Genomic DNA, 27,562 nt, shown 5'->3' with positions numbered 1-27,562 from the left:
AATATCCATCCAATGATTCATGTAACACAGGTGCCCTTAGAACACCTAAAATGGATCTGCATGGTCAGAGGAAGGTTGATATCACAAAAAAATGTGAATTGGAAAAATAAATTTTAATGGTTTGTTTAATTTGTTTCTATTACTAGTGGGTTGAAGCTGTCGATTTTACCCCACTTTCACTGCAACATCTGTTCCATAGAGCAGAGGTTTGTATGGCTCATGCAAAATGTGTCTTTATACATACCCAGATTTTTCTTGATTATGTGTATTTTAAAGTGATAAGTCCAGTCACATTTTACGATATTTTAATTTGTTTTTGATGAAAACAATTGCACAACGTCGCGTTTAGTGAGACGGACCCGAACTTAAAGCTACGAATAGGTACTTCGATTTTGAAAAACTACACCCGGAAGTATCACGGTGACACAGCCGGCTACGTCTTTAGGCTAGAGAGAGTTCATCCGGGTGATCCAATGAGTCTTTCCTTCGAAAAGTGTGCGCGAAAAATAATCTGTAAAAAAACATTCACTGTGCTTAGCAAGGTAAACAACAAATCAGTGAGTTAACTTACGACTCGAGTAAGTATAAGCAAGCATAGCATTATTGACTGTCATAATATGTAACAGTTTTGTACGTTGTTGGTTAGATGACCATAACTTTGAACTCGCTGGAGTGTGAAATTAGGAAAGCAGGTCTAGTTTACCAAGACAAAACAAAGTGGCAAATCGCTCTGAATGTGTGCTGAATTACTGAATTACATAATGCTTGCTGGGTACCTGGGGTAGCCAGTCTAGGTAACTAGTTTAACGTAGCTGGCAAGACTATTTTAGATAATGTAGAGTGTAGACTGTCGGAAATCATTGTCTGCAAATAGCCAGTTAGTTGTAGTTGCTACCAGTATTGCTTAGCTGGCTTCGAGCTAGCAAGAACATGACAATCGCTGGGGATAATATTTTGTAGCTGGTTTTCTCTCGTTATGCATGTACCAGTTTTTACATTTTAAAAATATTGAACCGGTAGTTGTGGAAAAAAGTAATGAAAACATGATGACGTTGCTTTCTAACGTTAGCTGTTGTAGCTAGATTAGCTGTATATCCTGTGTCAATGCCAGTGATTCTTTTCTGTTGGGCTGGTGTCTGACAGGAAGTATGCCGTTGTCCACTCAGTCTCAGGGGGGAGATGACCAGTACGTGTTAGTGGCAAGCCTGGACAATGTTAGAAACCTGTCCAATATCCTTAAAGCCATCGCTTTCAAAGATCATGCACTGTTTAATGCTACACGGAATGGTTTAAAAGTCACAGTAGAGGACTCAAAATGTCTTCAAGCAAATGCCTTCATCCAGGTCAGTGGTAACTCAATATAATCACAACATTAAGTTACATGGCCAAGGTAGTTCTGTTGATATGTGTAGTATTTATTTTTTATGAACACGGTCCATCAATTTGTTCTTCCAGGCAGAAATATTCCAGGAATTCACCATTCAGGAAGATTCAGTGTGTTTCCAAGTCAATCTGACAGTTCTCCTGGACTGTCTCACCATTTTTGGGGGAAGCACTGTGCCAGGTAATAGTCTTCAAAACAACCAGCATAGCAGAATGTATGGTTCATGAAATCTGTAATACATTAACTCCTCCTCATAATGTAAAAGAAATGTCTGATACAGTTTAAAAAAACGCGTTAATAGAGTTAATGTGGCCCTCTCGGTTTCTTCTGAAAAGGAGTGACGACTGCCCTTCGAATGTGCTACAATGGCTATGGTTATCCCCTGACCCTCTTTCTTGAGGAAGGAGGAGTGGTGACTGTGTGCAAGATCAACACACAGGAGCCAGAGGAGCCCATAGACTTTGAATTCTGCAGTACCAATGTCACAAACAAGGTGATCCTGCAGTCTGACAGCCTTAAGGAGGCCTTCTCTGAGCTGGACATGACCAGCGAGATCCTGCAGATCACCATGTCACCCAGCCAGCCCTACTTCAGGTGATGCTTTGGCTTTACTATATGCACTCACTTGTACTTTTCAGCCATTTGTTAATACCCCACTTGGACCAGTCAGTTTTGCATATAAAACATATCAGTAGTTCTCATTTTGATCCATTTGTACTGGTTTGATGTAAATATTGAATTCAAATGCATTGATGAGTTACAATATGAATGAGCGTGCACTATATTAGATTAGTGCCTAGTTGTGATAAAATCAGTGAAACTGTTTAATTGTGTATAAAGATTGATTGAAAAGAAAGTGTGTAAATTTAGGTAGTGAGTTGCATCATGAAAAGTGGCAAATGAGAAATGTTTACAAGGTAAATTGTCTTTGTCAGGTACATTTTAAGCTGTTGTGTGTACTGAGTGTTGGCCTCTCATGTATAAGAAAATTTATTGAATCCTATCTTCACTTAACAGATTTGCTGCATCCTTTTCATCTCTGTATTTTACAGTGTGGTTAACATTTGTTTGTTCTTGTCGTCAACTTCTAGGCTTTCTACATTTGGAAATGCTGGGAATGCCCACTATGACTATCCCAAGGACTCGGATATGATGGAGCTTTTTCAGTGCACAAAGACTCAGACAAATAGGTTGGTAAACAAGTGAAATAAGAATGTACAGGTAGTAGGCAAGAAATGGAAATACCAGAGTGTAAGGCACTTATAACATGTGTGGAAAGTGATTGGATGCCTGATATACATGACTAGTGCATGAAAGAAGTTCATTTCTTTCCAGTAGTCCTTTCTTTGTATATGTGGAAGCACCCTCAGGCCCAACATTCTAAGCCATTATGACGGGCAAGAGGAAACATCAGTGATAATATATGTGAGTTTGGCAGCGGCTCAAGTGACAAAGGCTGGACTGGAAGGCACGCACTCCAAAAGAGTGACACACCGGCTGCAAGTTAAACATGAGCAACAGCAGACAAACTGTTCTGAGTGCAGTCTGCGATACCATCAGAATCGCCCAGAAGGATCTTCCCTAAGTTTGCCACCATAGCCAAGTTGTTGTGCACAAAGTGCTTCGTAATACCTGAACATTTGCGGCTGTGGTGACTTGAGTGCCTGGTTAAACAAAGGTTCTTGTGGAGGAAAAGTGCCAGATCCCTTTAGAACAATACCATGCAGTGCTAGTGGTTGTTTTCATTTTTTGTCCTCTCCTTGTACATGTATTATGATATGATACTTTTAATTGGACTATCACATCCACCTTCTTTTGACAGTAATTGGAGTTTAGCATTGGCTTGTATGTTTATCGTCTGTTTCTGGGTTGTCTCTGCAGATATAAGATGTCCCTTCTGAAACCCTCCACTAAAGCGTTGGCTCTGTCCTGCAAGGTATCAGTCAGGACGGACACCCGAGGGTTCTTGTCCCTTCAGTACTTGGTGAGGAATGATGACGGACAGATCTGTTTTGTGGAGTACTACTGCTGCCCTGATGAAGAGGTGGAGGAAGAATAGTCTGATCCTGCAAAGATAATCGGACTTGCATTTTAATCCCAAACACAGACTTTGTTTTACATTTTCTCCATTTGGAGGTTCGCATCCACCAGTTACCAGAAAGAAGATTGTAATAGATTTCTGTGTAACCTTAGGTGTTATTTTAATGCAGTAATGATGTACATTTTTTTCTGCACAGATTAAGAGGGATGTGTCATGGGGTTTTGGGTGGCGATGTTGCTCTGATTGTTTATGTATTGTTATTTCAGAGCATAAATTGGTGAATTGTTACCTACATTGTAGCATGTAAAATATGTGGCTTAATTAAATTATTTTTGTAAGAAAACACTGAAGAGCACTGACGTTTTTTTGTATGAACCCTTAAGTATCGAAGTCTGTTATTAATACTGAACAAAATGATGTCCTCAAATGTTACTTTCGTGTTTAGGCTCATTCTCTGTGAAAGGGGCCACCTTTGGCATGAGCCTTTATGATTTTTTTGCAAGTTGGCACATTCATTTGTAATGTTTCAAACAGAGGCAACATTGCTTCTTCATGTTCTGAATCGTTTTGTGATATTGTTGCTTAAATGTTTGCAATGTGCCTTCCCTGTCATCCTTTAAAATGTGAATACAGTCTTTTTGTGTGTGTTGGTAAATTTTGTTGAGCATTGACACAGTTCATTTCTGACTTGTAAGCAAACCTGAATATCTAAATAGTACCAATTTTGATTTTGTTTGATCTTGACATTATATTCTACAGAATTGTATAAGCACAGTAAATATCATTGTGGAACATTTGGGGGTTTTAGATATTTTGCTCCATATTATGATGGATAGGGGATTCACAAAGAATATAAAATACTGTGCAGTTAATCAGGCTCTTAACGTAGAGGAAATAGTGGTATGGACAGCCTCCCACAATCTTTAATTCACTGCAACACAGAAGAGAAATGCTCTCCTCTGCAGATCCTGGTTCTTATTCACTGTGCTTAAAGCAAGCAAGTACCTGTGGGTTGGCTCTCTTGCTCTCAATAGTAAATCGTCTTTGCTTTCTGCACGCAGTACTACTGTAGCGAAGCACTCAAATCATTCAGTCCTGTGTGGGATCCACGAACCTGGTGTGCCCTCCAGTCCACCAGGTGGCGCTTGATTTATAAAGAGTCCCACCTCCCACGTTGGTTGTCTTTGGCTAGCGTGCACGTCAGATGGCATCACAAATCTGTAAAATGTCGGCGCTCAAGAGAAAACGTGGGGGAAATGCTGGAGGTGCCAAAGCAGCAAAAAAAGTGAAATTCGCCGAAAATGGAACTCAAAAACAGAAGACAGAGTCGGACCAGGAACAGAAGAATGAATATAGTGTTCCAGCTCCAGTTTCAATGGTATGTCCAATTATACCTAACTGCTTGTCCAGTTAGCTAGCTCTAGCCTGCCCGGCTCAGGATAAATTGGAGCAGTGGCTGCGTTAATTGCTAGTTACTAAAGATAGTACTGATCCCCTCTTGCAGCTTCTGAATAAGGTACCTGTGATTAGTAAGGGAATCGGATAATATTTTCTGAATGCAAAGGCGACCTGGATTACCTGGCTACAATTGGGAGCTGGTCAGCTAGCTTTCAGCCTAATGACAAACTAAGACGCTTGTATCTGTTAGGTAGCAGTTGGCAAGGTGCGCTGGACGTTGTTGTTCGTTATGTGTGCATTAACCGATTTTTATTGTTTTGACATTAATTAGGGGAAGTGGAAGAACAAAGAACGGGTTCTCGTGTTCTCTTCGAGAGGTATCAACTTCAGAACGAGGCATTTGATGCAGGACCTTAGAACCATGATGCCACATACAAAAGCAGGTAGCCTTATCTAGCAGCAGGCCTTGTCAAAAATGCAATACATTTCTGTCGTTTAAGATGAAAAGTATTCCTTTCTTCCTTCACACAGATACAAAAATGGATAGAAAAGATAAACTTTTCGTCATAAACGAGGTAAGGCAGTGAGATAGTTCTGCCATGTGCAGTTGTCTTTTTGTCTAAATATCGAGCCAGCAACAGTGTAACCTTAATGTATCTCGTTTCTCAGGTCTGTGAAATGAAAAACTGCAACAAGTGCATATTTTTTGAAGCCAAAAAGAAGCAGGATCTCTACATGTGGTGAGTGTTGTTGTTGCTACACATTTGCCGATTTGCCATTCATGCGTTTACATTCTTTTAAAGGGGACCTAGGGGGGAAGTGGGGGGAAATCTGTAGTTCATATCTAATGTATCATTTAACATGTAGATGTAATTAAAGTTTTCTGTGCTAAATGAAATCCAAGGGAGCTTGTACTTCATGTGCCCCATGCAAGGTACGTTTATAGGTGCTTGGTATGATGAAATAAGCATTTGAGGTAGCTTTTATTTACACAGTAATTATCTAAATATAAAAATAGCAAACACTGATGAGGACTAGTTTTCAGGGCTGTTGTGAAATAGTGCTGACAGTTTTGAGTAAGAATAACACCGCAGCAACTGAGTGCATATATATATAACTACTACCTGTTGGCAGCTATTGATGTGCATTCACAGCCTATTCATTATGGGGCTTTGTGTCTGTTGTGTAGTGGTTTGTTCAACAAACAAGAAAATTTTACTTTGCAGACAAGGGTGAAATTCACCCCCTTGAATCCTTTCAGAGCACCAGATATCTGAGCCATAGTTCTAAAAGCTACAGCTGTTCAGTGATGATTTCCAGTTTATTTCCCCACATTGAAAAGTATCAGTTGAGTTGCATAACTGCTGATCAATACATGTTGACCTCAACGTCCAAATCTCATTGAACTGGTTTGTCTCTTGCAGGATTTCCAATGTTCCCCACGGTCCATCAGCTAAATTTTTGGTTCAGAACAGTAAGTTTGATTCAAGGAACATAAATTCCACAGTTTAAGAATGCAGTTTGATGGGGTTTAAGTCTTGCTGTAACAACAACAAACAAAAGTAAAAGCTGACTTTACTATCTTCAGCTGTTGTTTTGGTCAGCAGTTTTTAACCCACTCTTTTCTTTCTCTTGAAGTTCATACTCTGGCCGAACTCAAAATGACTGGAAATTGCCTGAAAGGGTCCAGACCGTTGCTTTCATTTGACCCTGTAAGTATTGCAGTAGACCCACCTATAGTAAGGTAGTAAACTTGCATATGTCTTAAGAGATTGTTTTGTTCACTGTGGATGCAATCACCAGTGAAATTCCAGAGATTTCATCAGAAAGCAAAACATTCCTCACAGGAACCTATTTAATGTGATGTTTTTTTTCTAATTATGTTTGTAATCATATGCAGTGACTTCATTGACAGTTGTTGCAAGTAATCTCTTTAATTTTACAGAAATTTGAGAAGGAACCCCACTATGCCCTGCTTAAGGAGCTGTTCATCCAGGTTTGTAAAACCATATCCTTACGTGTACATCTATGGTGACTGTCTTTAGTGTATGAGTTGTTGTTCTTAATAATTACAATATGCTATTTAACAGCCATAATTGCTTGTGTACGTAACTATCAAATACATTCAACTGAGATTTACATCCTTTTGATTACTGTTTACATTTTTTATCATCTGTCAGATGTCTGACAAGGTGTTTCATTTTGTTTTTCCATTGTAACTATGGCCCCTGTGCATATTTGGATTCATTTTTTAAGGTTTGATAGTGTGCTCACCTGTTCATTGTTATGTCACTTGTTATCATTTGAAAAAGGTATTAACGCTGTCATTCTTTGTTTGTAGATATTTTCTACTCCTCAGTATCACCCCAAGAGTCAGCCGTTTGTTGACCATGTCTTCACGTTCACAATAGCAGACAACAGGATTTGGTTCAGGAACTACCAAGTGAGTTCTGGTTCATTTCTGCTCCGGCTGCTTTTGGCTGCCATGATGTTCATACAGTATGAGCATAGTATTCCAGTTATTCAGGAACGTAATTCCACATTTGCATAAGAGGTCCAGGGCAATAGAACTTTAATGCAGTGCATACGGTTATCTAACAAATTTTCTAAGTATGTATAGGAACCTTTAAAAAAACTGTTCCACAATATATAAAGTGGTGCATGTGACAGCATAGTACAAAATCAAAAATTAATAAACTGAATTTTGTTGTCTGATTTTTCCAAAGATAATTGAAGAAGATGCATCCCTAGTGGAGATTGGGCCCCGCTTTGTCCTCAACCTCATCAAAATATTCCAGGGCAGTTTTGGTGGCCCCACGCTCTACGAGAACCCACATTTCCAGTCTCCCAATATGGTAATTATATTGAATTTGACATATTACTATTGCTGGATTGCATCTAGCACCTTTCAAGGTTTTCAGTGAGCTTTACGGTGTAGGGTGGGTCTCGGCCACCGCCAAGGTGTTGCACCCTTCTGGGTAATGATTGGCAGCCATTTTGCACCGGGTATGTACCGGTACATCAGCTGTGTTGGAGAGGGAGGGAATTATTAAGACAAATAAACTGTGGATTGGAAATCTAGCCAGAACGCCAGGGAACTCTTACTTTTTATGACTGGTGCCAGTGGGGTCTTAAATGCCCACAGTGTCAGGACTTTGGTTGTAAAAACTACCGAGCTACTACACCAAGGGTAATTGCTGAAGTATTTCTTTCCAATTAACACTTAGGTTACCTTTAAACTATTCATGGGTCCACCATCCACGCCCTGGGATAAAATTAACATTATTGAAGTTTGCAGTGTGTCTGTAATTGGTGATTTTGTGGTTGTGGAGAGAATGCATTGTGATAATAAGATTGGTATGATATGTTAAGTAAGATATTTAACCTGAAAGTCTATGCGTATTATTGGAAATTGACGTCAAGTCGCAGTCAGTGTCTCGCTGGTTTGGTGCATTCATTGTTTGCATAGATTAATCATTTCTCTCCCTTCTGCAGCACCGGAGAATGATTCGGCTGGCCACAGCTGCCAAGCTGCGGGAGAAACAGATGGTGAAGGAGCTGCAGAAAATGAAGAGGATAGAACAGAAAGAGGCGGTGACCCAAGACGTCACGGATGACGTATTTGCGACACCTGCTGAGGAAAAACCAGACGAAATAGAACTGGAGCCCCCAGCACCCAAATTTGCAAAGAAGAAGAAAAACAAGGAGTTCAAACGGCAGAGGCAGCTGAATAGCAAGAAACTGTAACTGGTTCCCACCATAAGATGGTTTCTTCAGTGTTTCACTGCCTCTTCTAATTGGACCCTGAAATCGGGAGTGGTGAACCACATGTGCAGTCAACCGGCGCAAGAATACATGAATATTCAAGGGTACCAGAGTGCAACACCATTCAGTTTTTACCTGATATCTGTCTCTGACACTTGTGAAGGAACAGAGAACTGAGTGCTAGAATTTGTTCTTTCTGTCTAATGGTAAATGCTTACCCTAAACATTGTTTTGTCTGATCCAGTCTTTTTTTTTTCTTAACCTGTTTTTTGATGGATTCTGCATAAAGTGCACAGTAATGTGCTGTTTCTAAATATTCAAGAAAGAAATGTATCCAATAAAATGTCTGGGTAAAACATTTTTGAAACCAATTTTCTAATGCATACCTGTTATCGTTTTGAACATTTATATTATGTGTTATGAAGTACCTTCCCTTAGAATTCAATGGTAATCATTTCTTTGGCACAAAAACAATTATCTTATTGTTTCTTACAAGTAGAATGTAGAAATGACATACATACACTAATAATGTGTATTTTCTTTGCAGACTCTGTTATCCAGGTTGACCTGCTTTATTTACCTGTATCATTACGTGTTACCCATATATGTTAGCTGTCACTGTGGCAGTATTGTACAGCAGTTAAGTATTCAGGGGCCATTACTACATAAAATAGGATGTATTGCAAACTGCCTTGATTATATAAACATCTTGAATCTTAATCCCATCTAATCTCTCAATGTTATTTTGTAAATTTCAGTTTTATCCAAAATGAAGTTAGTCTGAAGTGACTTTTGCTTCAGGGTGATTTTCCCACATACAATCAAAAGTTCTTTTTGTAGAGGATAAGCACACATTTGATTTTCATGCAAAACAAAGAATGTGAAAACCTTGAAAAGACAGAGCACCATTTCTGCTTTTATTAACGGACTTTATTAGACAGTCAGCAAATTAATCATTAAAATATTTTTGAAGATCTTTAAATTACAGAGCAGTTTGCTAGCTCGCAGTAGATAAGTCTTGACAGTTCTTCAGCTAGTGCAATAGTACTGTTTTTTTTTAATGATGAATATGATTACCACAGTTACCACAGCTTATTACAGTTAAGAAAAATGTTTTCTAAATGCAGCTGTTAAAATCACTTAGCAGAGTACCTGATAACTTGAAGAGCCCAGTACTTAGTATTGACATTCTTATCCTCTGTGTCCAACTCCATTTGCTGTTATGACATTTGGAAAGAATATACTGTAGGTCATGTTAAATTTTCCATCAGCCATTCATGAAAATATTGTGGTTTTTATACCAAAACAAGTTGCTAGCTTTGTAATTGGATGCTGCACAACAACTTATGGAATAGATGGGCTATATACTGTTATACTGAGCAGGGAGTTTCTTGCTTGTTTAAAATCAGCTGTTTATAATTAACTGTTTGTACATATATAATGAAATACATAGGACACCTTCTTCCACGTCAGGTAATGGGAGCCAATGTTAGCTCGATATAGCTAGCAAGGCAGGCAGCAACCTTTAGGGTATCACAAGTTACAACATTAATTACCATTACCTGCTCATTTGGTTTCTAATGTTGTAATGTCTATGGTCAGCAAACACCCCTCGACTTGACCGAGGTTACAGTCTTCGGCCCACTTTCCGGAATCAATTCTTTTACCTAGCAGATTATACTGAATTGTGAGAAACAAGGGGTGGAGTTCAAATTATTGTGGTCAAAATGATGCCAGTTGAGACCCATCAATTCACCCCAATTAAACAGGCAGTATTCAAAAGTGATGCTTCACATTATTTCCAAAATTGTTTAATGTAATTTGGCCCTCTGCTCGTCTACCCATTTCGCAACCAAATTTCTCGAACTGACGTCATATTAAAGCGCATACCGGCAGTACTAGTCGCCTCATGCAGTGCAAAGCAAGAGTGAGAGACGTGATCAACAGATAAAGTTGACTTTTAAGCGTCGTTTCGTGCGATTGAACTCGGTAGCTAGTTGGCGTGTTTTATCCACGCAAAGTATAGACATTAGTGGCTAATAACGCGACAGAAATATAGCTATGAAGAATCAGACTTGTGACTTACGGTTTGCCACATAACCAGCCGGTTAGCTAACGTTAGCCACATGCGAGGTGTAAGCCAGGTGGACAGAATCCATTGAGTTCCATTGATATCTAGATAGCTATCCGGCTAACTAGGCTGCTGTTCTTCCACGAACTGTCTTTCTTACAGTGCGTTAAAGATCATCTTGCCGGGCACAGAACAATTGTCGGATCACTGTAAACGTCAACATGAAGTGTCATTACGAGGTGCTGGGAGCCAAAAGGGATGCTAATGACGACGATTTGAAAAGGGCCTATAGGAAATTGGCTCTGAAATGGCATCCAGGTATTTAATGTCGTTTGATTTTAAGCCAGTAACTGTGACATTATGGTAGGTAGATATGCAGCACAAGTAAATAAACAGTTGTGTGTTTTTCCAGGCCAAACTTATTGTTGTCTAGATAACGTTAGCTACCTAGTCGGCTAAATCCAGGCTTGTTGTACGCCTAGGTAACGTTATCTGTTCTGCTGGTCGTTTTTATTAAGCATGGCTTGCTAGTTAGGTTGCAAATAGATTTCTTCCAGTATGAGGCCAAAACAACCCCTTTTTGAGGTAATTCAGTCTGGTGTCCGTCAAAAAGTTACAAAACACAAATAACGACATTCTCCTGAAATGTATCTTGTATTTAGCTACATTAGCTGCCTGTCTCGCTAGTTAACCATTTTTATGCGACAGTCTGCCTTACAGGTCAATGCATGCATCATGCCACCTTTACAGCCTCAAGGCAAAACAAGTATATGATCCGTTTGTGATGGATCAATTATGGCAAGTTAAAGTGATCTTGAGGAGGAACTGACTAGTTCAAACAATGGTGCCACAGTGCACGTGCATGCAGAACATACACACAAAAAAAATGTTTGAAGGCCATTTTTGTTTAATCCATCTAGCTACCTGCATTCTATGTCCATATTCTTTGACATACATGCAGTCTAAAAATTATTTCTGAATTTGCATAGCAAGGTAGCTCAATGTATCCAAATCCAGAGAGCAAAAGGTTCAATTCAATTCAATTCAATTCATTTTTATTTGTATAGCGCTTTTTACAACACAAGTTGTCACAAAGCAGCTTTACATTGTTCCCAGGCCTGAGACCCCCTGAGAGCAAGCCAACAAGGCAACAGTGGCAAGGAAAAACTCCCTATCAGGAAGAAACCTTGAGCAGAACCGGGCTCATGGGGGGGCCCATCTGCTTCTGGCCGGCACTGGGCAGATAGAGTTAGACACAATATTATGCAATGTACATTTGTTATTGACAAACAATAGCAGTTAACAGTAGAGTGATTATAAGAATGTCTCCTAGGATGTCCGGGTCTTGGAATGCAGTTGGCTTTGATGGGCAGGGCAGCGAGGTAGCAGGACTGGAAAACGAGATGAGACGCTTGGGCTACAGCTCCGGACAGGAGCCCGGAGCAGGGAATAGGAAGCAAACAGAAAACAGTGGTTAGTGGATGATAAGAATGGCAGGGATGTAGGTTGCATTATTCTGCCTAGATATGGTATAGAATACAGTTTGACACGCATATTCAAACTTTTGAGGCCCTCAAGAAGAAAGGTGGTATCAAGGCAGTTGTGATGCTTTTGTTTCTCAGGATGTCATTGTTTCTACATGTAGGCTTGCCTCTGTAACATTTATTGAGTACCAGTTTGCCATTGTTACTTTGGGATGGAATGGGGAGAATGCCTGTGATGTCTTTTAAAAGCACACTTATTCATTTAAGTGTATTCTCACTTTGATAGATTAGCAAAAGTGGCCAAAAGTGGCCTCTGACTCCCACTACTCCCTACCACCTCCCAACCATAAAGCCTATTCAGGTGCACCAGAGCTGTGTTTATGATTAGGCCTGTAGCTTTTTGTGAAATTGCTTTGTGAGTTCAGGTCTCCTGTGGTAGAACAGGGAGGGAGTTAGATACCACCTTGGATATAGGTAATGGTATATTTCTTTGAAATGACGGCATCAGATCCATGATTTCTCCTAACCGACCTCACGTCAAAGGTACTGGTGCCAAAGGATCCAGGAAAGGAGGGTTTGGTACATCTACACAGCCACACTGGGTGAAAATACCTTGTGAGCAGGACTGCTCCCTAAGCATTGAGTTTATTATGCTCTGAAATGTTCAGGGTTTTTTTTTGATTACCATACATGCTTAATTGCACCTAACTCTATGACAGTTAATAATAATAAATGTTCATGTCCTTGAAATGGAGAGGTTTATGGAGTCTGTTTTCTCCCTGGCAGATAAGAACCTGGAGAATGCAGAAGAAGCCGCAGAGCAGTTTAAGCTGATCCAGGCGGCATATGACGTCCTGAGTGACCCACAAGAAAGAGCCTGGTAATGGTTATGATTCCTCTGTCAGTGCTGTGGGGCCATTTCACCCTCCCTGTTGTGCCCTGTCTTCTTTCTTCCTTTTTATGAAACACTCTGTTTCCTCAGCTAATTTTGAGTCACCGAGGTCAACAAAACTGCCAATGTGCAATAATAGAAACATAATTCCAGAACTTGACGTCTGTGTTTCTTTGTTAGGGGATCCAATTTACTAAATACAACGGTCACCCCTTTCTGCTCACTTTAGAGGTTTTTTTTTTCATTTCATCCCACTTTAACATCTGATTGTATTTTCTGTTAGTAAAACTTAGTGAAATAAAAGACTGAGCCATAAGTCAGCAACAAGTAGAAAACACAGTATGGTTCAAACAGCAGGAAGTGTAGAGGGAACAGTGCCCTAGATGAGCTCATGCCCCCTCCAGCACTAGGATTTCACACTGCCTCAGATGTACAGAGCAGAATTCATGTTGCTTTACTGTCACCCTCCAGGTATGACAACCACCGGGAGGCGCTGTTGAAGGGTGGAGTGGGTGGGGAGTACGAGGATGACAGTATTGACCTGCTTCAGTACTTCACTGTGACTTGTTACTCCGGGTACGGGGACGATGAGAAGGTGAGTGTGGCCTGAGGGCTGGATTTCATCTCCTGTGGAGCAGTCCTCTGTTTGCTGGTCATAACTGAATGTAGTTTTGATGGCTAGTAAAGATAAATGCTATGAGCTGGTTTCCAAAAGATTTGCACAAATTAGTCTTGTGTGTCTCATAACGGACACAACAAGGCAGGTAGTATGAAGACAATTTCATTAGTTACATTTTTTTGATAGGTCTATTCAACATAAAGATAAATTGTTTTAACAGTTCAAGCTCAAGGCAGCAACTGAAGCGGGGAAAAGTTATTTTGCATAAGGGGTCTTGCTGCATAGGAACCAGCTGCGAAATTTTGGACTTGAAACTTGTCTGGTGTAGTTCATGGGGACTGACATTGGGCAGAAGTGAATGGTGTACTCCATACTGGATGCAATCCAATCACATCACAAATAGTTGCTGGGTGCACATCACTGTAGTCTTAAGTTTCTCCCACTTGTATGAAGGTATGGAACTACAAGTATGAAAACAAATACTTCATTTACACTTTTCTGGAAGAAAGCGTAGCTGCTGCACTTCACTGCGTTATTAGGGAGTGGGAAGGTTCATGTCCACTCCTTCACACATGTATCCCCTGCAGGGTGAGGGTTGTGCTTTGAGGGTAAATAGAAAAAATCCTACAACATCCTCTGATTGGCTAGCTGCATGCTAACCAATCAGAGGACTGTAAAATGCTGTTTCTTTTCTGCATGCCTTTTGCTGATTGTAAGAAAAATAGCATACGGTTCAACAAGGTGATGTTCTTTTAATCAGCAGGAAGGACCTTTCTTTTATCTGCTATGTCTACTGACATCCAGGCACTCTAAAAACTAAACCCAACAACTTTTCCTCAGGAAGGCACAACTTCTAAGCTTTTCTTCAAAATATTTTCCCTTCTTCATGAATCATGTTTTTCAAATTTTGAAAAGCTTGTTTCACTTACTGTGCACAGTGTCATAATACATGTTGCAGATGAACCCAAAATGGTTCTTATAAGGGGATTGCTTTGATGCTTACAAGCAGAATGTTAAAGTTTCATTAGTATAGGAATGATTTGGTCCCAGTGTAATGATTGTTCAGTTTTTATTCTTGTATCGGAATTTTTTGTAAACAGAGTGCACTGTATTAGTTACCAACTTTACTCTCTGCGAGGAGTTGGTGACAAACCGTTGTTGCAAGCAGTGTAAATTTAGTGTGTAGCTGTAGACTATTTTCTTGTACGTTTCTCATTGCATTATGACTATGAAGTAGGAGATCAACATCTGCAAACTATGCTTTGTTTTAGTGTTATTATTTACAACTGCTACGAGTGCCTCTACTGTTCTCTCCAGGTGAACCACCACAGTTAAAATATATTTTAAACAACAGTGTCCTCTTACCTGGAAATTGTAATTGGTATGGTCTTTTCCTTCAGAAAACGTATAGCTCTTCTCGCAACAGTAAAAGAAATGGCAGGGGCCAAATGAACCAAGTGAAATATTTTCTTAGCCACCTCTTATTTAATAATATTGGTTTGTTTTGCAACCTTGAAAGTATAAACTGACGTACTGGACACATTCATTGTCATTAAGATAATATTTCCTAGTTGCGTAATGTGTTTATTAAGCTGCTATGTCTTCATATCCTGTAATAGTTTTGATATATTATTTTCATTGTAGTTTGTTTGTACACCACTAGATGGCAGAACAAATCTTCACTAATGCCTGTAGTTTGTTGCAATTAGTATGGTGCTGATGCTTTTTCCCCAGATGGTTAACTTATTGAGTAGGCTGCTGGTCATCTGTTTGAAAATGTAATGTTTTTCTACAAATGCAAGTATAAGCAAAAAGTCCTGGATTGAAATGTAGATATGTTTGATGTAAGTATTTTTAGATATAACATAAGAGTTCTGTGCTGACAGATATCTTGTTGCATCTCTGTTTTGCCCTGGCAGGGCTTTTATACCGTGTATAGGAACCTGTTTGAATCCATTGTGAAGGAAGAAATGGAGCACAGCAAAGAGGAGGATGAAGAAGAGGACGAGTTCCCGACATTCGGAGACTCTGAAAGCGACTACGACACAGTAAGATGGCACATTTTCCAGCGCTGTGCGTGCAGCTCCGTCCTCTCCGGTTTCATGCCACGCTCGGATACTTTCCTTGTCGTCTCCTCTTACAGGCAGAGAGCAAACACAGATACGCGTCACACATAGTTATGATAATAATTCAGCTTCTCGTCTTCGAAGGGCTGGTCTGGCTCGTCAGGATACACCAGTCCGACCACATTCAGAACGCTTTGATGTTTCCTTCGCTTGTGAAAAAAGAATAGACTAATCTACTGTTAAGTGCACTGTATGAATGGTATTTTCCTGTTATATAATCTCTCAGAGGCGTCATTTCGTATCCCATATGTTTGTTCTCGGACCCCCGATCAGAAATTAATTCAACTCTAGAAGCAATTTGCAAAAAATTTCTGCACAATATGACACATGAGCATGTGTCCTTTCCAAGCCTGTGTGGTCTTCAGGGTCCAGCCACAGCTGTTCACTTATGTTGATCAAATGCTGTTTGTGTTGTGTTGCTGTTGTGTATTGTTGTCGCATCTTCTGTGGTTGTCTGTTTGAGTGTTTGTTTCTCAGATCCACAACGTCATATGAAATTGTAACAGGTTTCATTCATAGATGGGGAAACATGTCTCAAAGGCTAGAAAAACCAGAGCTGTTTTCACCTCCTCAGAAACTAGCAGAGTGCTCCCTTGATTTTTTTTTTTTTTTTTTTGTCGCCAGGGGATTTGGTATGGCATGTGGTAGCTATGGTGCTCAACACAGATAATCCTGATTGAAGCCTTGGCAAAATGCCCTGCTGTGAGAAATAACTAGGATGGTTATTGTGTTCAGACTGCAAATGAATCTGTATGACTTTTTAACTGTCTGCGGGTATAGGTGTAAAAATCAATTCCCAAAACAAGATTAAAGCTACAAGCAAAGCAAATCATTTGAAATGGAACGAGCAGGGAGTTATATTCAACAGTCAAGTGGGTTGCAGATAAAAGATCTCAAGAGAGCATTGAGGTTGACGTAAAGAATTTTATACCATGAAATGAACAGTTTCCCATATCGGCAGTAACTCGATGAATATAAAAAAAACATCACTCGTGCATCATTATTGTTTAATACAAGAAAATCCCAAATATTACTGCAGTGAGTCTTGCGTCACTTGCGGACGTGCCCTGAGACCTCTCCAGGAATCGTAATTTCCACTGTTTTGATCTTACCCTAGATACCGTAGATAATGCTCCACAGATTGGCTGGAGATGCAGGCAAGTCAGGTAGAAGGAATGAAGGAGTAGGCGCAAAGCATTGTGACCCCATCGAGAACAGAACAGTACAGAACAGAATGATACCCAACAGTTGTGCCCTGACACATCCTGTGACCTAGCACAGAGACCTTCCATCTCTTTCCAGCTAACTTTTAACACTGATAAAACAATCTGAAACCCCAAGAGAAAATAGATTTTTTTTATCCATGTGAATTTTTAGAAATCCTTTGTTGCAACACATATATTTAATGTTAATGTGTTCATTTTGTAACAAGAGTTGAATGTAATTATCATTAAATGTGTAAGTTCAGTACTTACACAATACAAATGCATCATAACGGTCTCTATATATTGATCACAATGAATTATGATCTGTCAGGTGGCTCAGATACATCCAAGTTTACTGTTAATGTTCAGTAAGTTAAAAATGTAAAATAGTGGCAGTATGAACAATTGAAGTTAATAATATCACTCGTTCCACTATTAATCTAATTGATATTGCCTTTTACTACTATTGAAATTAATCATTGCCCTTTGTTTTAAAAATTGAGAAAACTGTTCAGCTTTCAGAATTTTCTTTTTTTGTGAGCTGAGGCGTGCTGTTACATGTAGCCTTCGATAACCTCACACTCATTTTCAAGTCATGTTCCAGCAGCCCTGGCCTTGTGGGTGTACTAGCTGTACTCCCCTCCCTGTCTGCCCAGTAGATGTGTTTGTTTAAATGGTTGAAGTTGTAATGTTTTCCCCCAGTGTGGGTTCACATTACCAACTGTCCCCTGTGACGGATCGTTACGAAGTACCCTCCCTCATGTTTTCCAATTCCATAATTTCATTTACTGGTTCCTGCATATTTCTGTGTGAACATTATGTGCACAGATTTAAAAATTAAAAATAGAGGAGTGATTTCTCTTTTTCACCCTTATTCGCCAGAGACATTCTTTAGCTGTGATACTTAATAGAAAGGAGTGTCATGGTGGGTTAGCTGAGGTGTCAAAGCACAGAGGCACAAAGGAATGAAGTGTCTCGCTTTATTGAGAAGATGGTTATTATTTGACTTTCCCAGTGTTGTAAACAGATTATATAGTCGTGATTGGTTGTCATATAATTACAATGTTAATTGTAGCAAGCCTCTCTGTCTGTGATTAGAAAGGATGAAAGCACTGCGTTGCAGTTTAACCCTGAAATAAAACCAAACTGGACTTTAGATAAGTCTCATTGTAAACCAGGAAGATGTGATGGATTTATTGAGAAAATGTAGAGAATCAATCACAATAATTTAGCAATAGGAGCTCAGTGTAATTGGAACCTTTACAAAGTAATGTCAGGGCAGAATGTCTCATTATTTGCCCAGACTGTTAGTGCAGGAATGCTGTTCCAGCTGCAGAACATTTCAAACCGCAGGGTAAATCTGCCCACCTGCCAAGACTGAAGCTGTGAGCGTTTCAGAGTGCCAGGCCCCTCTGCAGAAGCCGCTCTGAGCCTGGCGTCCGTGTCCGCAGGTCGTGCACCTCTTCTATGGCTACTGGCAGAGCTTCTGCACCCGCAAGAACTTCGCCTGGAAGGAGGAGTACGACACGCGGCAGGCCTCCAACCGCTGGGAGAAGCGCGCCATGGAGAAGGAGAACAAGAAGACGCGGGAGAAGGCGCGCAAGGAGCGCAGCGAGCTGGTGCGCCAGCTGGTGGCCTTTGTGCGCAAGCGCGACAAGCGGGTGCAGGCGCACAAGAAGCTGGTGGAGGAGCAGAACGCCGAGAAGGCCAAGAAGGTGGAGGAGCTGAGGCGCAAGCAGAAACTCCACCAGGCCAAGTGAGTGAGACCCCCCTCCCCCTCTCCCGGAGCGGGAGCGGCCCCCGCCGGCCCCCTGGCCTATACTGACGGAACAGTTCGCCATCTTTATGTCCATAGATCAGTCTTAAGACCTAAGCGTTGTCTGACTATTAATTCAGAGTTACATTTTTTTTTTCCCGCAAAGAGCCAGTTGTGGGGGTGTTGGAGATAGGCGCAAATGAAAGGAAAGCAATTACACTGATGCGCTTCTAATGCAGCAGAACAAGATAATTGGATACAAGACTTCACTTTATTACATTATGCCAATTTGTTTTGTTTTTCAGACTTTTTTCCCTATTGATTAAAAAATAAAGTGGATAGGTTAGCTGAAAAGGCTAAAATGACACTCAGAATAACTGAAGGAGAGCAAACATTATGTCTGCAGTAAGTGCATATTTATTCAGACGGTAGAAAACACGAAGGAACCATAAAAAATGGAAGCCAGTTGACTGCATCACAGATTAGTAAATACAGCATGTATATACAAGTTGTACCTAGACAGTTATGCACCTACAATTAGAGTTAGGTGGTATATTTTTTGTACCCAATATACCATTACAACCTCAATTTTAATAACATTGTTAAGGGTTTGGGGCTGGGGGGATGTTATCTTTCATCTGTCAGGCTGCACATATGGCTAATCTTTGGTGTGGGAATTGATGAATGTTTCTTACTCTTACATTTTGTTGAATTCACAATTTTCATTGGCAGTAGTGAAGTAATCCCCCCCACCCTTGCTGATGGTGCATTGTGATGTCCTCTTGCCGTGCACTATGTAAGCATAGCACAACCCGTAGTGAATATTATGTTCCTGTCATTGATCTTTCATGTCCTTTAAACAGAGGCATGAAGCAGCAGCGCTTTAATGAATCAATAATAAAATGTAGGGTTGTCAGATGGAACATGTGCTTCTCAGATATCTATTAATTACAATAAGTCGTCCATGTGCATGCCTCTGAAAGTCAGAGTAGTGCACCACCAAACAACACTCATTTACTCGTTACCTCCCCCTGGCAGACTGGCGGAGAACTACAAGGAGCAGAGCTGGGCGGCAATGTCTGAACTGGAGAAGGAGCTCCAGCAGATAGAGGCGCAGTACGGAGAGGAGTTTGGCGACGCTTCTGAAAGTGAGGAAGAGGACACAGAGGCACAGGACGGAGGCGACCTGAGCGGGGAAGGTCAGCGCAGGCCGCAAGCATGAGCACATCCATTGGCAGCCACACACACATATGCGACAATGGGGAAAGTTATGACACACTCAAAGAAAAGTGGACAAAACACAGTGGCCTGCAGTGGTTACAATACATGCTCAATGTGCTCAACAATACATGCTCAAAAGTTACCGTAGTTGCAGCCTGAACTTGACAGCAGTGGGTGAATAATGCAAAAACTGCTGTGGGTATGCATAAGATTAAAAACCATAAATCAAGTGCACGTCACATCCGTGAACCCACACTGGATGTACCTTTTTATGGAACCTTTTTATTTGTTCTGAAAATTCCATTCTTTAGCACAATCCTTCAATGTTCCCTGATTCTCAAGCTTTCACACTTACAGTAATGTTGCAGTAATTCAAAAAAATATGATTGATCGGCAATGACTGGATGATGGATTGCAGTATTTTACATCTAATTTTCATTTTTTTAAAGCCACAGCAAAAGAAATCCAACAGAAGAAATAGATTATAGGCTGCATTTAAAAAGATTTTGATGAAGAGATGTAATTGGAAGAAAAGCATGATGTAGCACACTTGTGAAAGTAAATCTTCCCCTGTTTTTAAAGTTCATTCAGAGAATCTGCGTATGCAGCAGGGAAGAAATGGGCTTGAGGCATAAAAGCAGAGCTTTAATGACGCACATGTACAACACAAGGAGGATCTAGCTTAGATATCTGAATATAATGGAGTGCAAACAGATAAGCATGCTATCATTTCAGCGTTACACAGAGACGACTGTACTAGAGCCACACGGAAAAGGTATTAAAGGATCGGGTGATTCTTTACCTGGCTGTAATTACAAATGTGCAGGGAATTGAACTTGACCTGATAACCTCACCTGAAATTGACCTGATCTAAGTGAGGAGACTGGAGCTCATTATTACTGCTCTGACCTTTGTAGGAAAGCATTTTAGCTCACATTGTCCTAGTTAAGGAAAAAACAGATTTGTTTTCTTGGTTTCATTTTTTGAAATCTGTGGGTCTTCAGCTGAAAGAGTGATCGAGTAGAGCTTTAATGAAAGCTTTTTATAAAAAGATACATTTTTGCCTTAAATGGAATAATATTGTTAAGAGTTAAAAAAAAAAAAGCTTTCGTTGACCCATATGTTGTATTCCACAGGTACACAGACGGATGGGGTTGAGGACGTTGTTGAATATTACGATGACCTCTACTGTCCAGCGTGTGATAAGTCTTTCAAAACAGATAAAGCGTATGTCATATTCTGAGGCCTTGGCTTTATTGCATGGCTTGTGTAGCCCATGCTAATGCATTAAAGGCTCTTTTTTTGACTTCTACAGTATGAAAAACCATGAAAAGTCCAAAAAGCACAGAGAGATGGTGGCATTGCTACGGCAACAACTTGAAGAGGAGGAGTTAACCTTGAATCTGAACACTGGAGGCAGGGGGGAAAAACAAGAACAAGAAGAAGAGGAGGAGGAGGAGGAAGAGGACAGTGAAGAGCTTGGGGATACATTAAGGCAGAAGTATGTGACCTCCAGAAGAAATTTGAAATGGGCTGTAACAGCTCTTGAATCTTGTACATGCTGTACATCCAGTACTTGGATGTTTTCTCCGGGGGACCTGAGTGTTAATTAGAAATGGAGTGCGCAGGGTGCATGACATGTGTAATAAGAGCACCCAGGCACACTAGAGGTATGTGTTGGCTGGTCGAGAAGGGAGCTGTATTACAGAGGCTGCCATTAGCTGAACGTGCAGAATATTGCTGTGCAGTTTAAAATTATATTTGCAAAAAAAATCCTATGCACCTTTAATTTTGGTGGCAAAGCTCAGTTTTTAAAATTGGATGGTTGGTCATGTCACAACACCTTCAGATTGTGAAAGACTATGGGTTTATTGAACGAACCCTGTGCAGAGATGTGCTGGTACTGAGTATGCCGTCACACACCAACCCTACTGAGAGTGTTCATGAGGATGTAAGAAGGATTATCTGTCTGTAAAGGAGCAGATGGAAAGGGCTTTGATTCCATAATGATGTCCATTTCAAAAATCCTGTGTAAGTTGAATTATTTCTGGCCATTTGTACTCACAGTAGTAGAAGAAATATAATCCAGTTTTTGCAGAATATTTTCATATTCAATGCTAGTAGCAACTGTTTGAATCGAATACATTTTAGTTGCTATAATAGACTTGATGTAGTGTTCCACTTGACACTAGTATTTCTTGTACTGGAGATTTCCCATCAGTACCATGAACTATTTAGCCCTCAGATAATTTTTTTCTCTAAAACATACAATATAAAATCTCAATATACATGGTAATAACAGGCTGTCATAATCTTGTTGTCAGTAACTTATTTTTAATTATGATTATATTTATTTGGCATATGCTTGAGATATTTGCTGTGATGTGATGTAGCTTTAAACAGTAGGCTGATCCACAGCCAGCCTGACCACACCCATGCCCAGCTCTGAACCCACAGCACCATAATTAGCCTATAATAGACAGAATTTACAAAGGATTTGAATGTGGGGCAACAATTTGACAAGCTTTCAAGAACATGGTTCGACACAGCAAGATTTGATGCTGCTTTCTTTATGATGTGCATTGCTTTTGATGAATGATATTTCTTATGCCCCTCTTTATTTGTAATTTATTTTTTAACCACAAGATCCCTTCATATTACATATAGAGAAATACAGTTGAGAAACACCAAAGCCAAGTACAAATAGTTATTATGACATGGCTTACTTAATTAGTCCTCTTCATCTTAAATAGGACATACGGCCACAATCTTTTACCACTGGAGTCACTCTTTGGCCACAGACTGTGCTTCACCCTATGATAGACCCATTTTTTATTCTTCCTTTGTTGTTAATCGTTATTACTTATTATGAGCCCTTGAACATTATTATTATTCTGAACTTGCCAACAGTAATTATTAGATTTGTTCAAATGCTTCTTTGATATTTTAACTGAAAAGTAAGTGTAGATGGGATTGTTAGCTACGTTGTTAGTAGTTGGAAATTGAAAGAAAATGTGTTTACACTGTAACTGTAACCGATTTGTGATTGACCTGTTGTGATTGACTCAGCATAAGCACAAGTAGACGTGAATTAACTGGGTGTGAGTTAATACAATTTGCACCTTTCCTACTACAAACACAATTTAGAGGAATAACCTTTATTCTATGTTCATAGACTAATTTGTTTTTTTTTTTTTTTTTTACTTGAACAGGTTATCAAAAAAGCAGAAAAAGAAAAAAAGGCAACAGAAAGCCATGAATGTAAGTATTTAGCTTTGGAGATGACACTGAAGAAACACACTTGAATCTGTTTATGAATACAAAACTGCTTTTACGGTGGTTGTTCAACATGTACGTTTACACGCTACCATTGACTGTGGTTGTTCCATAGCTTTCCCGTTGTGGAATATGAGAGTGCGGAGCTGGCCTGATTGGCTCCCGCTTCTCTTCCCCGTTGTGTGCTGTTCATTATCTGTAGAGCACCCCAGAGGAGCCAGCTGAGGAGCATGTCAGCTCACAGCCTGTCCAAACACGATGTAGCCCAGAGGGGGCCCCGCTGGAACGCTCGGGCAGCGGCGAGGGCTCCCCCTGTCCCCAGTCCCCTCCAGACCAGCCCTGCGAGGACACCGCCACCGACGACGCGCGGCAGGAAGGACCTCTGACCTCGGAGCCCAAGAGGTGACCTTACGATGGCCGCTGACATGGTCATGGTTGCACTTTAAAACGTTATCCTCTCCAGGACCCTACCAATTTTTAGGTCAGAGCTGCAGGTCAAAGTCGGAGATGCTTCTGATGTATTTGTTAATTCAATTTCCAGTCTGCATCCCAGCCATTTGTGATTGACTTCAGAGACACACAAACGCTCTCCAAACTGTTCCCCAGAGCCCTATTGATCTTCAGGCTCTAAAAAGTTAAATGCCAAGGTCGAGCATTTTTTTCCAGTGCATGCTTTATTTTTTATAATAATTGTCGTGCCCACGACAGTTTAGATCCTCCAAGGCATCTGTTCCTGTGCATTAAGCATTCTTGCAACATCTTGACAGTAGCTGCTCAGTGCTTGTAAATGTATGTTTGGTACTTACCTCTTACATTTTTCTGTCTTAAAAGGTCACATTCTTTATTTTTCCCAGTATTTATTTGCCTTATAGGTGGGTGTACACCCACCCATCAAGGACTGCCTCACAGTTGGCACAGATCCTTCTTGGCAAAGCATGATGGTTCACGCTGGATCTTGTTCATGACCTTTCTGGCAGCTCTGGAAAGACAAAAGCAAAAAAGGGCGGGGCAAGAAAGCAGCAGAGCAGCAAGACCCAGGGAGGCGGCGGCCCGGAGCAAGCGCCAGAGGTGCGTACCGTTCATTTGAGCCGCATGCCTCTGCCTCTGTGTTAATACAGCGCAGGTGTGGCAGGTGCTGTAAGGGCACAGGTGTACCGTTTTAGTCTGAGAGCGTGTCGTCCGGTTACTCTTGTAGCATCAAACGGCTGTGGTCAGCAGCACGTTAAGTAAAGCTAATGATACCTCTAGCTTAGGCAGAGGTTGCCATGTCAACCAGTGTGTTGTCATTATAATGTCTGCTGCTATTGGTACAGCTTTGCATGGCTGCACTTAGCTTGTGATCTGCGTTGTGGTGCCCAAAAAGGTTGCCTTCCATTGCTTAAACTTCCTGTTCAGTTGGTATAACTCTAGTATGGGGAATGTAAGAGCCGTGTCATATTACAGATATCTATAATGAGCGGTGTCATATTACAGATGTTTGTAACAATCAAGGCAAGCTGCTTAACGGCGTGATGCATCTTGTACTCTGTGGACAGAAACGGTAATCAATGTCTGCCCTTGGGAACATCTTGTCTGGCTAATGGCTCAGAAATGCTCAGCTGATTTGCTCTGTGGTACGCTGCTATGCCTGAAATAATGGGAGGTGATGACTGAGGGGGGGGAGTCCTTTACCTCAAGACCTGAAATGTTAAAATTCAACAGTAGCCAGAAATAACTTTTTTGCCTTGTCTTCTGTTTCTTCTCTTGCGAGTGCAGTGCTGTTTACAGTCAGCTCCAGATCACTCTGTCTGCTCTTAACGCAAGATCATAGAATAATGAAGTGCATTTTTTTCTTCATATTCTGTGGGTAATTGTATCAAACTTCGATTATCAGTCTCAGGCATAGTATTTCAGAGCTATTATGTGCAAGGCAAGCGTTGTTACCAGCAGTATTTGGCATGAAGGTAATTTTACAAAACGCATGAAATGGGTATGCAAAGGTATTGCTGTTTTCTGTGTAGGGAAACCCATTTTCATTAGTTTTACTCAAGTGGCCGTTCACTTTATAAACAACTAGATATATACCCCTATATCGGTAGGCCCCACGTAAAAGCTAACTGCTTTTATATACCATCAGCATATAGCATTGCATTTTACGATTAAAAAAAACAAACATTGCATTCTGTCTCCCTGCAGAAGGAGGTGAATCTGCGCTGTGTGACCTGCCAGTTCGAGTTTCCCACCAGGAACAAACTGTTCGACCACCTGAAGACGACGGGACATGCCACAGCGCTACCGTCCAGTAAACCAGCCGGGGGCAAAGGAAAGAAGGAGAAGAGGAAAAACAGATAACCCCTCCGGCGTGTGCTGGGACAGTGACTGTATCGTCCCAAAAGACTGAGTTTGAAATGCCTGGCTGAAGTGACTCGTAAAAGGAAATTTTCCCACACAAGATACCGTGTACGTAACAGAAAGGAGTTCAGATTAAATCCAAAAAGGGAGAAATAAACCTGTTTGCAGTTTGCTTGTTTTCTGTGCATGTTGTAACAGAGCCAGTGTGATATTAAGAAACTGATTCTTAAGAATTTCGCCACAAATATACCAGACTACCAGTAATCGTTCCCTGTTAGTTCCTTTCCTGACTCACCAGCTGGCTGACACAGTATCGCCCGAGGTATCAGATCAGTACCTGTAACGCTAGTCTTCTGCAGGAGAAAACTAAGCCTCTGTTACAGCTTACTGGAATTATGGTGAAATAAGGTCTGCAATAAGTCTGTTCTGAGTATTGCGAATCTCATGCTGAGATTGAGAACAATCAAAATCTATGCTGTGGATTTCAGCAGATTTCAGTTCAGTGAGGCATCTGTAATCATTACGCATTGTTTCAACTTGAATCAAAACAAAAATAACAAATACATGAATACAATACAAAAATTATTTTAAGTGTCATTTTAAGGCTCATTTTTATGAAATTTGATGGCATAGGATACAGTATATTAAAATGAACTCCCAGTGTGCTGATTTTGTTACTTTTCACTTCTAGCTACCTGTCCTGAGAAAATCAAGCCCTTGGGCCATTATTAAAAATTGATGTCTAATGAATTCATTTATAGCAATCAGTTTGGTCCATCACTGCCTGATGTATTTTATGGCTTGGAAATTTATGCAAAAAGAAGTCTCCATTTTGCATAAAATATACTCCAGTAAACGGAATCTGAGTGGAGCCAGTGCATTTGGTTCAACACCAAGTGGAATTGGAAACCATGCCTTTCCCCACGCACTATTTGATTCCTGGAAGACAAGCTGTTTTTGCACATTTTTAAGTAGCAAAAGACAACATTAAGAATTGCACGAGTTTCCTCTGTGGTAAAGGCCTCACGCAGTGTTTTCGTTTGAACCAGACCCAACTCATCAGTGACTGCAGTTTGGAAAAGTGCTAATATTACATACATGATTATGTACGTTTACATAACAAAGCTGTAGCAAAGGGTGAGAGCAGTCACCCCACCTGGCCTTGAACCTGGGTCTACAGGGTACTAACCATGCAACTTTGACTGTGATGCCAAAGAGCTAGGCTCCTTGGTATGGCAGTCAGAGCACATACTCAACTGTAGTGACAGCACTCTGTCACACTGCCCTCCCCTTCGGGAAGCGCGCCCATGCACTTCACGCACCAAGGTGTCCCTCGCACGTCCCGCACCATACTTCTCCCATCCCAGGGTGCCCCACTCACTGGTGCTTCACCCATCTCTGGGGTCCCTCATACCATGCTTCACCCATCTCTGGGGTCCCTCACACACTGGGGTCAACCTAACCTGGGGGTCCCTCGTACGGCTCATACACTGGGCACGCCTCCGATGGCCTCACAGCCAGCCATCCCACTCTGACACCATTTGTAGCGAAGGGCAAGAGCAGTCACACCACCCGGCCTCGAACCCGGGTCTATGGGGTACCAAACATGCGACTTTGACCAAGACCCCAAGAGCCTGGCTCTTTGGCGTTGCGGTCAAAGTCTCATGTTTCATACTCCATAGACCTGGGTTCGAGGCCGGGTGGGGTGACTGTTCTCACTCTTCGCTACAAAAGCCTTGCTTCCAAGTCTTGCTTACAGCCTGGTCTGTTTATGGACCTAATTCAGAATGTTTTCAGTCATGACTTTTGGTGACACTGAAGCGCACAGGGGATAGTCATAGTTTGAATATTTTTGTTCAGCATTTCAATGGCTTATAAAAATTGAATTGATAAAGAACAAGCCTTAACTGACTGACATTAACTTTTCCATTTAAAAATTTAATTAAGCTCATTAAATATACCACAATCCTTTCCCCCATTGCAGTCAGTAATG

The 27,562-nt window shown here is 40.8% G+C and overlaps 3 protein-coding genes across 3 annotated transcripts; all 3 read left to right on the top strand.

Moving 5' to 3' along the window:
• The first annotated feature begins 513 nt into the window (after positions 1-513).
• rad1 (RAD1 homolog (S. pombe)) lies at positions 514-3,443 on the top strand. The gene is made up of 6 exons (XM_036529897.1): positions 514-578; positions 1,144-1,343; positions 1,456-1,564; positions 1,720-1,978; positions 2,476-2,574; positions 3,266-3,443. Exons 2-6 carry the CDS (start codon positions 1,149-1,151, stop codon positions 3,441-3,443), a joined length of 840 nt encoding a protein of 279 aa, XP_036385790.1. The 5' UTR covers positions 514-578; positions 1,144-1,148.
• A 1,201-nt stretch (positions 3,444-4,644) lies between these two features.
• Positions 4,645-8,826, top strand: bxdc2 (brix domain containing 2). Its single transcript, XM_036529665.1, has 10 exons — positions 4,645-4,803; positions 5,155-5,266; positions 5,355-5,398; positions 5,493-5,563; positions 6,248-6,297; positions 6,462-6,535; positions 6,769-6,819; positions 7,165-7,266; positions 7,550-7,678; positions 8,319-8,826. Exons 1-10 carry the CDS (start codon positions 4,651-4,653, stop codon positions 8,568-8,570), a joined length of 1,038 nt encoding a protein of 345 aa, XP_036385558.1. The 5' UTR covers positions 4,645-4,650; the 3' UTR covers positions 8,571-8,826.
• Positions 8,827-10,500: 1,674 nt separating this feature from the next.
• On the top strand, positions 10,501-26,087 carry dnajc21 (DnaJ heat shock protein family (Hsp40) member C21). The gene is made up of 12 exons (XM_036529179.1): positions 10,501-10,977; positions 12,930-13,023; positions 13,507-13,630; positions 15,574-15,702; positions 18,437-18,741; positions 19,780-19,940; positions 21,099-21,189; positions 21,278-21,463; positions 23,175-23,223; positions 23,441-23,640; positions 24,216-24,306; positions 25,414-26,087. Exons 1-12 carry the CDS (start codon positions 10,881-10,883, stop codon positions 25,567-25,569), a joined length of 1,683 nt encoding a protein of 560 aa, XP_036385072.1. The 5' UTR covers positions 10,501-10,880; the 3' UTR covers positions 25,570-26,087.
• Positions 26,088-27,562: the final 1,475 nt, after the last annotated feature.

This window comes from Megalops cyprinoides, chromosome 5 (assembly GCF_013368585.1).
Source record: "Megalops cyprinoides isolate fMegCyp1 chromosome 5, fMegCyp1.pri, whole genome shotgun sequence".
In the NCBI taxonomy this organism is placed as follows: Eukaryota; Metazoa; Chordata; class Actinopteri; order Elopiformes; family Megalopidae; genus Megalops; species Megalops cyprinoides.
The sequence above is the reverse complement of the archived record's forward strand: the minus strand, read 5'-3'. Positions and strand labels throughout refer to the sequence as shown.

Excerpts from the sequence above, each read along its gene's own strand:
- rad1 (XM_036529897.1), top strand. The coding sequence starts at position 1,149 with ATGCCGTTGTCCACTCAGTCTCAGGGGGGAGATGACCAGTACGTGTTA. Across the intron at positions 1,344-1,455 it reads AAGCAAATGCCTTCATCCAG|GCAGAAATATTCCAGGAATT; the intron begins GTCAGTGGTAAC and ends TTGTTCTTCCAG. Across the intron at positions 1,565-1,719 it reads TGGGGGAAGCACTGTGCCAG|GAGTGACGACTGCCCTTCGA; the intron begins GTAATAGTCTTC and ends TCTTCTGAAAAG.
- bxdc2 (XM_036529665.1), top strand. The coding sequence starts at position 4,651 with ATGTCGGCGCTCAAGAGAAAACGTGGGGGAAATGCTGGAGGTGCCAAA. Across the intron at positions 6,298-6,461 it reads TAAATTTTTGGTTCAGAACA|TTCATACTCTGGCCGAACTC; the intron begins GTAAGTTTGATT and ends TTTCTCTTGAAG. Across the intron at positions 7,267-7,549 it reads TTTGGTTCAGGAACTACCAA|ATAATTGAAGAAGATGCATC; the intron begins GTGAGTTCTGGT and ends ATTTTTCCAAAG.
- dnajc21 (XM_036529179.1), top strand. The coding sequence starts at position 10,881 with ATGAAGTGTCATTACGAGGTGCTGGGAGCCAAAAGGGATGCTAATGAC. Across the intron at positions 10,978-12,929 it reads GGCTCTGAAATGGCATCCAG|ATAAGAACCTGGAGAATGCA; the intron begins GTATTTAATGTC and ends TCTCCCTGGCAG. Across the intron at positions 21,190-21,277 it reads TCTTTCAAAACAGATAAAGC|TATGAAAAACCATGAAAAGT; the intron begins GTATGTCATATT and ends TGACTTCTACAG.